The sequence below is a fragment of the Mustela erminea genome, chromosome 5 (assembly GCF_009829155.1).
Source record: "Mustela erminea isolate mMusErm1 chromosome 5, mMusErm1.Pri, whole genome shotgun sequence".
NCBI classification, from domain to species: domain Eukaryota; kingdom Metazoa; phylum Chordata; class Mammalia; order Carnivora; family Mustelidae; genus Mustela; species Mustela erminea.
Window position 1 is genome coordinate 55,755,555 of NC_045618.1, and position 17,425 is coordinate 55,772,979.

The 17,425-nt window shown below is 41.1% G+C and overlaps 1 protein-coding gene across 21 annotated transcripts in view; it reads left to right on the forward strand.

Moving 5' to 3' along the window:
- The window catches only part of FMN1 (formin 1), a 413,714-nt gene that overhangs the window by 319,251 nt on the left and 77,038 nt on the right, over positions 1 to 17,425 (forward strand). For all 21 annotated transcript variants that reach the window (XM_032343188.1, XM_032343184.1, XM_032343196.1 and 18 more), the window contains one exon: positions 2,449 to 2,541. In XM_032343188.1, the coding sequence (XP_032199079.1) occupies positions 2,449 to 2,541 (93 nt within the window). The remainder of the gene's footprint in view (positions 1 to 2,448; positions 2,542 to 17,425) is intronic.

The following is a 17,425-nucleotide window of genomic DNA, read 5'->3' on the forward strand; positions in this document are numbered from 1 at the left end:
TGCAGATGAGAGAGACAAGCCCCAGCCCACCTGAGCCTTATAGAACTCTTGGTCCAAGCACAAGCCCTTTACCATACCACCCTAGGGCCTCAATAAAATCTGAGCTATTTGATGCACCCCATGGGCTCTGTCACCACAGCCTGGACAAAGGGAGAGCCACAATGATCAACTTTTTAATTCAGGTAGAAGTGAAGGTTTTGCTTTTGTTATTGGGAAAATAAGATCTGCCTTTGGCTTTGCTTTGGCTAGGGAGAAGCGACCTCCAAGAAATCATTGTAATGGGTTCAGTTATGTCCTCTTACTGAAGTACAGGCAGGCCTCACCATATATTTGTGTTTATGCAAAATAGTTCTCTGTAAGTGGAACTGTTGGGATTTGAATGTAGTAGAGGGCTTGTTAAAGGATTTAAAAGATTCTCCCACTTCATATTGTAAGAAATTCCTGCTTTGTTTTAAACATGGCTACCTGTGTTCTCAGAATCATAGCTGGATATCAGCAGGAAGGTTCATGTGTCTGTGAAAGTTCATGGAAAAAAATGCCAATTCTTGAAAGCAGACATCTTCCAAAGTTTTTTTTTTTTTTTTAAAGATTTTATTTATTTATTTGACAGAGAGAGATTATGAGTAGGCAGAGAGGCAGGCAGAGAGAGAAAGAGGAGGAAGCAGGCTCCTGCTGAGCAGAGAGTCTGATGCGGGACTCGATCCCAGGACCCCGAGATCATGACCTGAGCCGAAGGCAGCGGCTTAACCCACTGAGCCACCCAGGCGCCCTCTTCCAGAGTTTTTTTGACCAATCTCCTACTTCTAGGCGACCCAATCTGGAAGATCATATTGGCTACTTTGCTTGTGCCTTGCGCCATTAAGAAGTAGATGTTTTGGGAGGTCTTTAGAAAACACTGAACCCTTTCAAATGAGCTTAGGACAATCACATCGATTCAGAGTGGAGACTGGGACCCTTGTTGTACCTCTCCTAGAAAGGGAGGAAGGCGGGGAAAGATGAGGAGGTCACACTGCACTCCTGGAAAGCCCACTCTCAGTTTGGGTCAACACTGCTAAATTTTTTTTAACCTTCCTTCACATAAGAATGTAGTTAAGATGAGGAAATCATGTGCTTTTGGCCAGATGTGCATGGAACTCTCTAAAGAAGTTTGGGAACAAGTTAATAAAACCTGCATGGTGGCTTCACAGGAATTAATATGAATACACAAATAAATATGATTAAAGGTAAAGCATAAATACCATACAGCAGGTACTAGAGAAATTTAAAGGCTGCAAAAACTTTGGAAACTAAAGGACTTCATGGTGGTGGCAGCATGTCAGAGAGGGTTTTTAGGATGAGTGGAACTTTGTCAAATGCAGTGTAGGTATATATGTGATATGAGCAGATTGGGCAGAGAACCACACGAACGCAGATGTGGAAGTGGGAATGTTGGCTGACGTCATTTAGAAAAGTGGCAGAATTTTGGCTTAGTTGGTCAAATTTATGTGGGAAATAGAGCTGAAAGGTAGAAATAGTACTGTGACGTAAAGGACCCGGAGTTTGAATTTAATTAGCAAAGAGCACCCACTCATAATTTTATCTCGTCTTGTATCTTCTCTACTTTGCTTTTAGGGAACGATTTGGCCTTGTAATTCACACAGACCAAACAAAACTTAACAGGCCTTAGAGTTCACGCTTGATCTTATCTCCCCCGCAAAAAGATCCCACTTGCCACTCTTCCCCATCTCCGTAAAGGGCATTTCCAGCCATTCCCACTGTGATGGGGAACTGTGGGTTAGGGTGGTTTCCATATCACCAAATTAGAACTGTCTGATTTGAGGGGGGCATGGTTGTATTCTAAGTTACAAATTATATCGAGAAATGTATCAATGTGTTTATAAATTCTCTCTGAAGTAAATCACACGGAAAACAATTTCACATGCGTTAGGGGAGTGTTAATGGGAGGGGCGGGAGAATGGAAAGCAGAATGAGGGCTTCCCTGGGCTGGGCTTGGCCCTCCTCCTGGCGTGTGGATGGCTCCAGGCAATTCGGATGCCTGGGAATTGCTGCAAAATCTATTTCAAGCTCTGTTTCTGGAGTATGGATCTGAAGAGGATCAGGGCCTTTAATTCCCCGGGGAATTCGGTAGTTTTTTTCCTCCCTTAATTTTGGAGAGAACAAAAGCATAATACTTTTCCTGTCCCAAGTCAGAGCTTTCTCTGCATCTCTGAAAGGAAAGTTGAAGGTGGTGCATTTCTTTGTTCCCGAAGAGAGGTGTAGAGTGAACTCACTATGTTTGTGTGTGCGTTTGTATGTGTTGTGTCTGTTTTTGTTTGTTTTTCCCTGGAATTAAGATAAATCATGACCGATAAGGATTTTGCACAATGAATCCTGCAGAGCATAGCACAAAGCAGCAGCTCAGCAAATACATGTTCTTAAGCAAATCTAATTCCAAACTTCCCTTCACAGCCAGTGAGAAACAGATGATCGTGGTATGCAAGGAGTCACCAAAGGAGTACCTCCAGCCCTTCAAGGACAAGCTAGAAGAGTTCTTCCAGAAAGGTAGGGGATGACGTCAGTGGCACATACACGAAACTCGGATCTTTCCCTGAGGCCCACGACCGCTTTCATCCCTGCTAACCACCAGCAGCTCTGCTGATTCCACAGTCCACCTTCCCACCATGGTTCTGTACTCAACGTAGATAGAATTGTCCCCTATTTCCATATCATCTTTCAAATCCCTCTTAATATGTCAAATCCTTTAACATTACTCCGGTTCTTATAAATCTTTTAAGGGAAGACTTTTACTCTGTCTCTTCATGGAGCCCCGGGGGATTCTCAGTACGTGTTCCCTGACACATGAATAGGTTCAGAGCTGATACAGTCATGCCTTTTGGTTTTGCAGAGTCAGCCTGAGCAGGTGGATGGTGATCCCAACCCTGGTTTACAGTGTAGCATCTTGGAAACTTGCGTCGTATTTTTTTATTCCTTTTCTGAATGGAAAATTGGGGCCAAGGGAATGTCACACATCCAGTCATTTGGCAGTCATTAGCCTTTTGGGGTTGGTAGACGCAAGAGACCACTTACTTACCGCATTGACACGATTATTAGAAATCTTATGAAGTTGGGTTCCTCCTCCATTATTTTGGCAAGAATAGGGAACTTTGGTTGATCTCTGTTAGTGACCATGGAAGTTTAGTGCCTGTTGGTTATTCCCTATTCTGATTTCTCAATCCACTTTATGCTGTGAAACAAAATAAGTGTGCGGCACAAACTTGTAGTTATAAAATAAGTAAGTAGTGGGAATGTATTGTCTAGCATGGTGACTGTCGTTAATAATACTGTATTGTGTATTTGAAAGTTGCTAAGAGAGTAGATCTTAAAAGTCCTCATCACAAGAAAACAATGTTGCAACTATGCATGGTGATGGATGTTAACTATACTTACTGTGATGATCATTTTGCAATATATACATAAATGATCATGTTGTACACCTGAAACTAATATGTTATACATCAATTATATCAATTAAAAAAAAAGCATGGGGTAGTTAGAGGAAGCTAATGTCTTTGCTAGAAAGTCAGAGGAAAGACATGTAGGAACCTTTGGGAGGTACCAACATGCTCTTTCTATTTATTAATAAGGCTGCATGATACCACATCATCCACAAAAGACCATTTAAAGAGAATGAATCCATAAAGTATGGCCAAACCACCTTGGGAATTGGCAGGAAGATTCCCAGTCCATGAATCAGAGGAACTCCGTTCCAGCTGTTGTTTGGCACAGAGATCATTGTTCCCTCCTTTGTGATGAGTGCTTGTTTGTTGAGGTGGAAGTCAGGAGTTCTCTCTTGGCCATTGCTGAACCTGTTGGATGTTGGATGTTGAACTGTTGGATGATGGAAGCAGTGTCATCCAACAAACTGCCATCCTAAGAGCAGTGATTCTATCCCTTGTATGTTATGTGACTAAGATTAGGTATGTTTTATATGTGATTTGTTGAAGTAGATGCATTGTTTTAGGGTTATGCCATGTGAACATAACCGAAATGGCCTAAAGAAAAAGCATGAAGGATTTCCTTTTGCTGACCCCCAAATTAATCATTTCTGCTTTTGGCCTATGTAGAATTAACTTGAAATGAAGCTCATATGTACTTAGATGCTGTTTTTATTCTAGTTATTATTCTACGTCTGGAAAATTCTATGCTGCATGTTTGTAGGTGTTACCGGCCTATATACTATAATGGCCTTATCCTCCTTTCTCTTGGAACCAGCTAGCGTCTTAACACGTCTCTTGCGAATCTTAATTTTTGTTGTGGTGGGAGAAAGAGAAAGTACAAACAGATTTAGACCCTTGAAAATCTTCAGTGCCTTAGAAAAGGAATTTGCAAATCATTGTTGGGGTTATGTGTTTGCTTCTTCTCTGTTAGATTTCTCAAGAAACTTCTGGTCTGTCTGACAGAGGAAATTGAGTGGAGACAAACTGGACCATATGTCAGAAAAGCAAGGCTGTGGCCACAGTAAGATGTTCTAGGAAAACCAGTGGTTCTCAATCTGGTCTGTAGAGTAGAATCACTTGGGGGAGAGTTTTTAAAATACTTTGATACCCAGGCTGAACTCCAGACCTCCCATCAGCATCTCTGGGGGGTGGGACCAGGCTTTAGCATTATTGATTTACTCCCCAAGTGATTTCAGTGTGCAGCCCAGGTTGAGAACCTTTGCTGTCCAGCTTAGGTCACCATCAATGTGTCTTCAAAGATGTTTATTCAGGGGCGCCTGGCTGGCTCAGTCGGTAGAGCATGACTCTTACTCTCAGGGTTGTGAGTTCAAGCCCCACAATGGCCAGGGAGCCTACTTAAACTTAAAAAAGTGTTTATTTAAGAAGCTGCTGTACCTCAGGCACTCCTTGCTCCTCTCTCACGAAGAGTCTTACTGAGAAAAGATCTCCAGCTGAATAAAGGAGTCCGTTCTCCCTGAACCAGTGCAGTGAAAGAAGTCAGGAAGAACTTTAGAAATAACCTGAAATCACGAACAGCTAAAGCAAAGCTCAGCAAGAATTTAAATGAAAGCTACCATTTGGACAGAATTTTAAAATACAAAAATAAAACGTCGTACCATTGGAATCTTAAATATTCCTAATATCGTGTGGTGAAAAAGAACCACTGTTGAAATCGCCCATCACTGTCATCTCATTGGTCAAAAATCAGTTGGCCAAAATCATTCTAGCATTGTGCGGCCCAATACACATGGCAGGCACGAGCCACATGAAGATGTTGAGCTGATTTTTTATATTGATTACACAGTAAAATGATATTTTGAATATACTGGCTTTTAAAATAAGGTATTATTATTAATCTTAATTTACCTGACTCTTACAGTTTTTACGCATGGCTACTAGAAAATTTAAGATGATGTATGTGACTCATAATATATTTCTTTTGGTCAATCCTTGTCTAGACGCATGGTCTCTTGGCCTTTCTCATCTCATTCCTTCACTCCCCTCTTCTCGTTCTTGCTCAGCTTGAAGCCTCAGTTATGGGAATGCAGTTTCCGGAGCTAGCCCTCCCCACTTTTGCTCTGGTCCTGGCCATTGTGGGCATCACAGGTGGGGGTGGGTGCTTCACTGAAGGAGATGACAGCGCGCTACTTCATCCAGCTACTCCCCTGTGGCGCAAGGGGTGGGGCTCTGCCATGTTGCAGCACATGCAAATGGCTGCTGTAGTGTTCTAAGCAGTAGCACCTTTTCTATGTGGATGTTTCACTGAAGGACGAATTTTCTTCCCACCGTAAATATGCAGTATAATACAACAACTATACAGTTTTAAGTATAGGATCTCTAAACATGCCATTCATTTTAAGTCTGTGTCTAAATATGCCGTTCATTTTAAGAAACATCATTATGACAAGGGCTACTAAGAAAGAAAAATTGCTGGCAGTTAAATCACAACGTGTCATAAATAATAAGATGTACCACCAAAAGCAGGTGCTAAGATCTGAACATTCCATCAAGTTTGAAGTTGATGTAATACGGTGCCATAATGAGGCGTATAGCATGAGGGAGGAGGAATGCCTAACACTTCCGGGTAAGTCAGAGAAGATTTGGAACAAAGATGTTTTTGCTCAGATTTGACCCCCCCGCCAAAAAAAAAAAAAAATAGACAAAAACCATGATACTGATAATGATGGCGGTGACTGCGGATCAGTGGGTGATCACTCACATTTGCAGAACGCTGCTGTACCACAGATATGGTGGGGAGATCTTCTTTCTTATTCAGTCTTCGTGACAGTCTCTGGAGTCAGCACTATGACCCCCCTGTTGTACAGACGAGGAAACTGAAGACTAGGAATCCTCAGCTGACAGGTTATGAAGGCCATTGCAGGCAGAAGAAAACACTGCGAATCTCGGGATGAAAGACATGAAGTATCTGGGGAATGGCAAGAGACATGGCGTGGCTAGATCACAGGGCAGAGGGGAAGAACACAAGACCAAAAAGGGGAGGAGAGTTACAACAGGACTTGCTGAACAGTCTGAACTTTGCCTTATAGGCAACAGGGAGCCTTTGAAAAGTACCAGGTATGGGAGTGACACAGTCACACTGAGTTTGCTTTGTTTTGGTGCGTGGGATCCTTTGCCTTTGTGTTGTTAAGAAATGCATTATAAAGGGCAATATGAAGGGGAGTTGGAATAGTAAAAGGCAGGAAGGGTGTCTATCAATTTATTCTACAGTAGTCCAGGCAAATGATGGTAAGAGCAAAAGCAGTCCCAGAAAAATAACAAGGAAGGGACACATTTATAAAGCTTTTAGGAGTTACAGGATGAGATAACCCCAATTGAAGTACAGAAACAGGAGAAAAGGGTCACTCCCCCTTTTTCTTGCTTGGATAACTGGCTTGATACTGACAAGGAGAACCAGATTTGGGATGGAAAGCAATGCAGTACACTTTGAACACATTGATTTAACATACGAATAAGATACCCTGGTAGAGACATTAGGCGCATGGGAGAGTCCTGAATGAGACTACAGTCCCATAGAAGGTAGAATTTCAAGTCATAGGAATGAATGAGAAAGTCCACAGAAAGGGTGTCAAGTGAGAACTTCCAGTAGTCCTAGAGTTTCGAAGCACAGGACACAATATAATAACCCTAATTGAGAAAAGATACTTCCATTCTTTTGTAATATTTGAGTATTTGGCAGGAAAGCCAGTTTTCTATTAGAAGTCTTATCATTCAGAAACTCTTAAGCAATTGAGCTCTTTATTCCCGAGAAGTCACACACATACATGGTGACTCAGGGGATTCATAGTTCGACTAATTTTTGTATGAGCTGCAATTCAGTTCTTCTAACAATCATGACGGTTTCATTTTTCTCTTGTAAATCATATCCTGTTGCCACACTCAAGTAGAAATGATGTGTTTGTCTTTGTGTCGTCCTGCCCTTCTCAGAATGCCCTTAAATGTGACTTGACCAAACTCTGGTACTTGTTCTGAACTCATTTCATTTCCTGGACAGAATAGAAAGTAATTTTAATGCCTCCATCTTCTAGAGGTACAATCCATGGTATCTGGGCCTTTCTCCTTGCGTGGTTTTTCTTTCCCACAGTAGGCTCTTGTTGATTCCAATTTACAGCTCAGTTCAGAGTAACCTTGTACAGGCATTATTTGAGCTCATGTTTTCCCACCCTCAGATCAAACATACTCATAATGATATGGCCTTCAAAAATGTGATGCTCACATTAAAAGTCCCCATAAACATGGCAGGGATCCTGTAATTGAAAGAAGGCGCAGAGCAACTGATTAGATCCCAGGTAGAGATCTTGTAGGTGGTCTTTGCATGCTGTTAAATTGGTCATTTGTATTTATAGCTTTGGCAGGGAGGGCTGGAACCTAAACCGGCACTAAGACCAGCAAGCACTCTCCCACACTTGGCCCCATCTCCTTCTGCATCAGTTTTAGCGGGCATCCACCAGTGGAACCAAATCCCAGTGAGGCTGAAGGAGCCAGACTAGTCCTAGTTCCTCAAACTATCCCCCAGGGTTCTTTGACCAGATGAGATTGATAGGTACTTTACGTCCAGAAACTTTTCTAAAAAATAAAGATAAATTTACAGAACTAAAAAACAGGCAAAACAGCAACTCTAATTTCCCCACACCAAATGCAGAAAGGATTACCTAAGTAGCTGACTACTCCTGACCTCTGAGATTGGCCCCGCATTCACTCTCTCATCCTGACATCATGGAAGCAGGCTCAGCCTGGCCCATATTCGGTGTTAATAATTATTTGTGGAGTTAGTGAACAAACACCCTGAATCTTACAAGATGCCTGGAGGCTATTTTTTCCCCCCTCTGTGAGTTTCCTGTTCAAATTCTTTCAAAACTGGTAAATCATGCCGGAATCTGGGGAGATGCACTTTTGGTCTATAATGCACATCTGTGATCAAACCTCTTAGATATCAAAATATCTTTCTATGTCCCAAATGTGCATATAATCCCTTCTTAATAAATACTTGGGTTAGTTTGGCAAGGTCCATAATTGAATCTTAAACTGTAGACTAATCTCTTCAGCCCCAGCATATTCAGGCATTAAGCTTACAGGGAAAAGGAAGGACCAATGATCTGGACAGTATAACCTGTGAGAAACAGTAATTCTTACATCCTTTACAGAGCTTGCAGAAGGAAGAACTCTAGCCAGGGGAACATGCACTGTCTGTGGGACAAACCGTCTTCTTGCACACCTCACTTTCAAAAAAAGACAAGCAGGACTGTCTCCAAATAACAACAGATGGTCAAGAATTAAGATAGTCTGTTGTGTCACTGAAGTAAAACAGCAGTAATCTTTGGAAAGTGGAGCTACTATTTTATCAAAGGTTTATTAAGTAGAGTCTTTTCTGAAAGGGTTAGTTTGAATCAGTTTACTTTGTTGTTGTTGTTGTTGTTTTTCTTCCCTGAAATTTCTACAAAGAGCACGATTCCGCCCCCCAATCCCAAAGTTAGTATCTCTCTCCCTCTCTCCACTTCCTTTCTCTCTTTCCTCCCAACTCACCCCCCCCCTTTAAGTCTTTAATTTATGTCTTTAATTTTCTCAGTTTTTCTTTTTTGGCCAAACACCTAATAAATTGTCTCTCCAAAAATTCTAGTTCTCTTTTTCTTTTCCTTTCTCTGAAAGAAAACTATAGATCGATCTCACTCTAGTTTTAAATTTTTAAATACAACAGCATACTTCATGATCAAGAGAGTTTATTCCCGAACGTAAAGATGATAGGACATTGGGAAGTCTATTAACATATCTCATCACTGTTAATAGCTCAACAATAAAACACCTATGATCATTTCTTTAGATGCTATTATATCCATTAGATCTATCTATTACATCTATATGATATCTATTATATCAGATTCACAACTCATATCATAGACAAAAGATCAGTGTACCTAATATATAAGAGCTCCAAGATGTTGTTAAGAAACAAGACCAACATTCAATTCAAAGGCAATAATATGAACAGTGACAGAAACTGCTCTTCAAATGCATGAGAAGATGCCATTCTCAAAATAAAAGAAGTACAAAAGAAATTCCATTGAAATTCCATTTTCCAGTTCCAATTTTCCATTTTCCAATTCCAATTTTTCCAATCTTGATAAGATTGGCAAAATTACGAAAGTTTGATAATGAACTCCGTTGGTGCTGTGGTGCCGTAAACCCCTGTCCTCCATCATTTGTGGAAGTATAAACTGTTAAAGTCCATGGGCAGATCTATTTAGCAGTATCTACTGGTTACATATGCACATGCCTTTTGACTTGTCAGAAGCAAACCCTCAGATGGTTACACATGCAAAGTGATTCTTATACCATGCTACTGATTGAGACATTGTTGGTAGCAGCACAAAGTTGGTGACAACCTCAATGATTATCAGTAAGGAAATTGTCAAGTTACGGTACTTCCATACGATGGAATACTAAGCGTCTGCTTTAAGAAATGAGGAAAGTCTTTATGCATTGACATGGAAGAATCTCTAAGGTGTGTTTTAAGTGGAAAACAAGGATCAGAAAAGTAGGCATATTGCCATTTTAAGTAAAGAAGAAAAATAAAAATGAATACTACTTAACAAAAATCTAAGAGGACAAATAGGAAACTAATCTGGGGCTGATATTTAGCTGGTTCTGACCATATCAACCATGCAGGTTGTCTGTCCTAACATTTAGTTGGTACCAAGGCTGTTGTTAAACAGTTAGAATATTACCCCTGAAAATGACCAGATGGGTTCATTATGGAGTGAGTAGAAAATGGATGGATGGAGTTCAGAAAAGATACACAGACTTTTCATAAATCTTTTAATCGATATGTACCTCTTCAAAAAATTAAACAACTAATTTTTTAAAACAACGTTTTGTGATACTTTGCACTTATGTTTTTTGTTTTTTTTTTTCTTTCAAGACTGCTTCTCCTTTCAGGTTTTCCCACTATGGTACCAATTGGGGTGCCTTAACTTGCTGAACCTAGCCCTTCACGTTCAGTTTCAAAGGAATTAGAAATTAAATGCTGTGATTCACAGACTCTTCCTCTCCCCCTGAAGACTGGACTAGACCACCCAGAAGGAAATTTGAGAAAGTTCTTTTTGTATTTTCCTTCTCCTTGGCTTTCTTTCCTAAGGGTCTCCTCCCCAATGGTCTCCTCCTCAACACCCTTCCACCGCGACTCTGGACAGTAGAGTCCTCCCTGTGTGTGTCTACACACAGACACACACAGACACACACACACACACACGTACACACACACTAAAGTCTCTCAAGTGCTTTGTTCTGGACGTAAATTGCCATCACTCATTTCACTCATGGTTCACTCACACTCTTATGATGGCTCTAACTACAATGTCCACGAAGAGGCCTCTTTGCTCAGGTATATAAGGCGTTTTACATTTCCCTCATTTTTTGTCTCCTGTTTCCATCGTCCTGTTCTCCATTACATTTGGGTCCTCTTACCTCATCATTAGATAAGTATCTTAGGTCTTTCGATGAACTCTTTCCTGAACATGCAATGAGAGTATAGGGATCTCCATCTCAGATCACCCTCCCAGAGGCCACCGTCTAAACCTAACCACAGGGTAGTGCCAGTTCTCACTCATTTCTATCTTAAAGTGATTTTCAGGATCAAAACTCTCCTAAGGATGCATGTTATTTTAAGACTTACTGGTAATTTTTGAAAGAAAGGCTTTGTCTGCTGTCTTTAAGCAGTGTCTCATGACTATGGATTAGTGGGAGAAAAGTGGTTGGTGGTTTGGTCTGCAGCGAAGGGTCGGATGAGTACTACTAACTCTTACTGGGTCTTCTCTAGAGCGGCCGCCATTTAGACAGACATGAGCCTATGTGCGTGTGTGCCGGCTGCAACAGCTCCAAACTTAGGAGACCAAACTGCTGTGTCGTATGACCTTTGGGCATTAATAAATACAATCTGTTATTTTTAGAGCATAATTATTATCCCACCCCTGCCTGCTGTGAGAAACACCAGTTGGTTGAAAGTTTCCTTCAAGTGTTCATTTCAGACAGGGAGCTGGGAGGTTGCTTCTTGGCTTCAACAGTTGAAGCGCAAAGCTTCAAGATAATCCCCACGGCAGTTCTTTGAAGCTAATGCTGTTATTACTGACTTTCCGGATAAGGAAACCGTGAAAATTTCGGTAACTTACTCAAGTTCAGTGTGATCTCAGTCCCGCTTTTGGCACTGTGCCATACTAATAACTTGGAAAATCACTTATGTTCCTCTGGGTCCCAGGACTGTTGTGGGTAACCAGAAATAACTCTTTTCTCTCACCATCTAAATGAGAAAAATAGGAAAAGAGCAGACTTGCCTGCCATAGCATACTCCCGAGGGACTCCTACTAGAAAGTCCTCATTCTACCTTCCCCAGCAGCAACACCAACAAGTGTCATCTGTGCTTTGGAAGGAATTGTGGTGACAAGTACTTAAGTATTTTATGGACTCAGTCTTGAGCCCTGCATTCTTGCATAATAGTTGTTTTCATGATAAATTGGTTCATGTAATTGTTGGCACGGCACCACTTCCTCTCTGGATTTGCGACAACTATCAGCACGGTTTTAATCAGTGATGGATTGCAGTTGCCATCACATGACTTCTCTTTGAATTACTCAGTTAGTATCTTCTTCATGCTGGAAGAACTTGACACCTATACGGCCTTCTGAGAGTTGTTTTGCAGAATACATATCATATAATACGTGATTTTGCAGATACTGTACGACTCTGGAAAGCTCTCTTCGTTCCTTCAAATAACACAGATCTGTTTCTTCTGCTGAGTCAGCTTTGCTGTAGAGGAATGGTGGCAGCGCTGGTAGGAGCCCAGGAGTGAATGAGATAATGCATGGGGAGCATTCAGCACAGAGCCTGGCCCCCTACTTGTCAGCACCTGCTGCTCCTGTTACATTCTCATTTTATCACCATCTTATCAGATGGTTCAGAGAGGGGAGCTCAGAAAGTCTATCGCAGAAGTGTTACTCTCTCAGTGGTGTGAATAGCTGCAGTTCCAAATTCATACAGCAAATAATAACTAATTCCAGAGAAAAGTCTTCAGTACTAGAAGGAAGATCATGTTCATCTTGTCCATCTCCTCTGAAAGTAAAAACTAAAATGAAAAACAAAAAACCAAAAGCAATGGTTTTCTACAGGATTGTACTCTTTCACCATTAAAATATTTTTAAAGTGTAAATGTAATTTCTATAGTTACATCTTATTGATGGCAAGTATTTAAATAATTCCATTAAAGATGACATGCCTTATGGATCTCGTGTCATGGCTACCCCAGTCAACAATATTACCACCTAGTGGCCACTGGGTTACACTGCAAGCACATGATCCTTGAGACCCACAGAGTCCTACCTAGTGCCTCATCTCAGTGGCTAAAAATGAAGATGACAATGAACACCGCTAGAGTAAACAACTTTATCTTTGATAACTGTTAATTACTGGAACGTTCAAACTCTGTTTTATAACAGATGAGAGAATTGTGAGACTCTGAAAGGTTAGCTGAGGCCAGAGAATGTGATCATTTCACTTTTTAATCCTTTTATTAATATTTTGAAGTGAGAAGAAATATATCTACCTTTCTCTATCAGTTTTATATTTAAGTCTTGATTGGTTCCTACTATTTTTCTTCTGAAAGTTAAAAATGTGCATTTGATTAAATCAACAGGGATAAACAATTTTTTTTTCACTACAGGAAATACGTAGTGTCAGTTCATGTCCTTTCAGAAAGTTAGCAAAACTAAAGGGCTTAGCTTCTTAAAGTGTTGTTCCTTCATAGCACACCACTTCTCCACTTCTGAGTCTGGCTGGCACCAAGATCTTTGTTATTTACCATCTCCCCTCTCCCCCTAGCGTCTACCAACTTGTTGACATTCAAATTATTCATTGAAACCATCTGCCTACTGAGCTCATCTCACCATCCCAGTTCCTTGCTGGAATACATGAAATATGAAATATTCATAATTATTCTAGGGACGTGGCATATGTTCAAGTAGGTAATATAGGGATCCCCTACAAAGTCTGGGTTGCTATTCTTACCCGGAGGGCACTATTCTTCCCTTACCATCTTCCCTTCGGTTTCATGATTCTAGGATTAAGTCTCATTGCTAACATGACATATGTGCGTGATCATCTGCTTTCTTAAACTAAGCTTCCTCTGGCCTTGGTTCCCAGTTGGTACTCATGGATGGGGCATTAACTGTAACTGGTCTGAGCTTCATGTGGTGAAACAGGTTCCAGCATGTTGCCAGCAATTAATGGAGCTATATGATCCTGTGTAAGATTCAAGGGATGGGTTTTCCATCTCTTTCCAATTGTTTCCTTATTATTTCTATTATAATCTCCTGGGAGACCGTAGTGAAAAGAGGGCTGGCTTTAGAACTACATAAATCTGAGTTCAAATCTTCTCTCTTAACTATCTGACCTTGGGGAAACTGATTTTATCCAGACAAGGCTGAGTTCTCTCATATCAAAGACAAATGATAACACCGATACTGTAAGGTCACTGTGGAAACCAGCTACCAGACGTCAGCTATCCAGTACAATATCCAGCACAATCATATGTATAAAAATTCTCAGCCTTCCATTTACCCTCTCCTTTTGTTCCCTTGTGCTTTGCGACTTATGTTCCCTTTGTGACTTTTATCTCTTAAGTCAAGTCACATTTAGTTTCATCTAAGATACTTCGTTGACCATGGGTCCCTCTTTTACCATGCTAGCACAGAAATAGCTGTTTAAGTTGTTCATTAAATATTAATTTAACTCAGGTCTTATTATGGGCTAGGCACTGTGCTACTTGCTGCTGATGCAGGATGAGCAAGATGAACACAGCCTTGCCTCTAGAATTTGTATTTACTAGTGGAGATGATAGCCTGTTGGCACTGGAAATCGATAGGGTGTGTTTTGGTTGTTTCTTGCTATATAACCAACCACTTCAAAATTTGGTAGCTTAAATCGACAATGTATTACTATCTCCCATAGTTCTTTCTGTGGGTTGTCTAGACCAAACTGAGCAGTTCTTGTCCTGGGTTTCCCCAAGGTTGGACTCAGAAGGTGGTGGGTTTTAGAATCACCTGATGACTTCCTCATGCACGTGTATGGATCCTGGGCTGGGATGGATGGCACAGGTGGGGGTGGCTGGACTTCTGAATCCATGTGACCTCTCCACATGGGGTGGGCTTCTTCACAGCATGGTGGGAAATGTTCCAAGAAAAGAGAAGCAGAAGCTTCCAGTCCTCCTAAAATCTAGGGTTAAGGCATTGTGTCACTTTTCGTCAAAAAAGTCACAAGCCAGCCCAGTTTCAAGGGAGCAGAACAATAGACACCAGCTCTCAGTGGGGAACAGTGCTTATATCCAAGGAAGGAAAGAATTAATGGTGGCCATCCTGGAGACAAGCTACCACTGTGTTTAATTGATGGTTCCTCAGGCCCTTGATATCTAGACTCTTTAACTAGTACATCCTGGCTTTTATTTGGCTTAGACTCTCAGGATTTGCAAAGCTCACTGTTGGTGCTAACCCTAGGGATAGGCATCAATTTTGTCTTTAGGGGTCCGATAAATAGCAAACTATAAATGTGTTTGCTTTGGTTCTTAGAACTTCTTCAATATAGATGGTGTTTCCAGGGAATGAGGTTTTGTCCTTCTCCTCAGTATCCCTCTAAAGAAGACTCCTTATTTCTCTGTGTTACTGCATGGGAAGAAATACACAGTCTCCTTAAGTAGTAGCTTCACAAGACCCACCCTACCCTAGGACTCACATGTTACATACCAATTTTAACACACGAAAACCATCACCATCAGCTGGATAGATTTCCAGGGACTCGACATGAAGTCCCGTTGGCTACAGTTACTACGCCACTTCTTTTGAGATTTTTGTCCTTGCAGGTGGAGCCCTAACAAATCAGCCCTCTGAGAACTGAATACTTCGTGCACTTAACATGTTGGACACTCCCGTCCTTCCTTTTCCCCAGGGACAGATGGCCTTGAACTTACTCTCCTGGGCCCTTCCCGACATCCCTCTCCTCGTCTTATTTTCAATATGGTACAGTGCCTTGAAAAACCAAAAAGCACAGAAGTCACTTGCTTTTCCAGCACAAGCTGTAAGAGAGAAGAGAAAGTACAAGCTGTTACATTCTTACTGAGGGTATAAATGCTCAGTTTAGAGAGCGGAGTTAAGTGTTTTTATACTTTTCAAAGGAATAACTTATCAGAAAAGTGACAAAAATGGGGGATGCCTGGGTGGCTCAGTCGGTTAAGCTTCTGCCTTCAGCTCAGGTCATGATCCCAGGACCCTGAGATCAAGTCCTACATCAGACTTCTTGCAGGGACCCTGCTTATGTGTACACTCTCGGACAAATAAATAAATAAAGCCTTTTTTTTAAAAAAAAAAAAAAAGGAGGGGCACGTGGGTGTCTCAGTGGGTTAAAGCCTCTGCCTTCAGCTCAGGTTATGATCTCAGAGTCCTGGGATTGAGCCCCGCATCGGGCTCTCTGCTTAGCAGGGACCCTACTTTCCCCTGCCTCTCTGCCTGCTTGTGATCTCTGTCTGTCTAATAAATAAATAAAATCTTTAAAAAAATAATTTAAAAAAATTTTTTTTAAATTAAAAAAGAAAAAAGAATTGGGAACACGGGTGTTTCTTTTCCTGTAACTATTGCCTTCAATCAACGTTTCTGAAACCCAGTGGTGAGTTCTGCCTGCCTTTCTAATGGATCGTGATTCGCTCTCTGGTCCCTCCGTAGCCAGGTTAGTGATGCTCACTCTGACACGGCTGAAGATCGAGTGGTGTTCTCCTGCCAGAAAAGCATTTGCTGGCATATTTTAATCTTCTGTGACTCCACAGAATTGAGTTTTTTCCCAAGAAGGTAAAGAATGTTTTAAAGACTCCCGAAGACTCTTGTTAGCTACAGCAGACAGGGTGGTCATGTGAGCTCAGGATATGTCCTTTGTACTTGTATGAATTCTTGCTGTGCTTATCAAGGTGGTTACAGATGACCGTCTTAACTACGAGCTACTGAGTAACAGAGAAAATAGACCTGATCAGTTGTACCGTGCATAGATAGGCTTTGAAATGCTTTCTGATAGGGCTGGGGTCGAGGGAGTGGCTGATACAATGTGTAGAATGTATAGACTTAAGAGCCACTTCTAAATCACAATTGAAAATAATGGTTTTTTTTTTTCAATTGCTGGTTTATCTACCAGTTTTCTGTTCCTGAAAAATGTAGCTAAGAAACCGGAATGTGGATTTATATTCAAGTTCTTAAGTTTTGATGACATCTTCCAGGTGGATCAATTTGAAACTCTGCCTGTGTTAATTTAAGATAATGGCACTGTTTGCTTGGGTTTATGAAACATTTTCTCCAGAGGCACACTACATATGCTCTGAGATTAAAATCCCCTGCTGTGAGAGAGACAAGCAGAGACAGACAGACAGATAGCCCAAAATATTAAATGGACAGCATCGAAGAACCATCTAAGGGGGAATAAGCTAGGAAAGTAGCCTAGATGGTTTCTCGCAAACTGTGATAATGCAAATGCAACCAAGATCAATGAGCTGTCAGGAAAAAGGAAAAAAACAAACAAACAAAAACAACAAATTCCAAGCAAAAATATCTCAAGTAATAGCCAAAGGGATCAAGAAAACCGCTGGCTGGATAAACTGTGATAAATGGTGGTGGTTTGTTTGTTTTTAAATTTTGTTCCTATGTGTAAGTCCCTCTTTGAGCAACAGTTTCAGTGTAATACAAACCTCTTGTACTGTGTGACACTCGTCTGTGTGTATTTTCCAGAGAGTGGGAGGGTGGAGGGAGGAAGTCCTCTTTTCTTCTTTAAACAACTCTTTCTCACACTATGGCAGAATTAACCAGCTGTATGCGTACTCTTTCCAGGACTCCAGTTGTCGAAAGTCACAGTCCACTTAT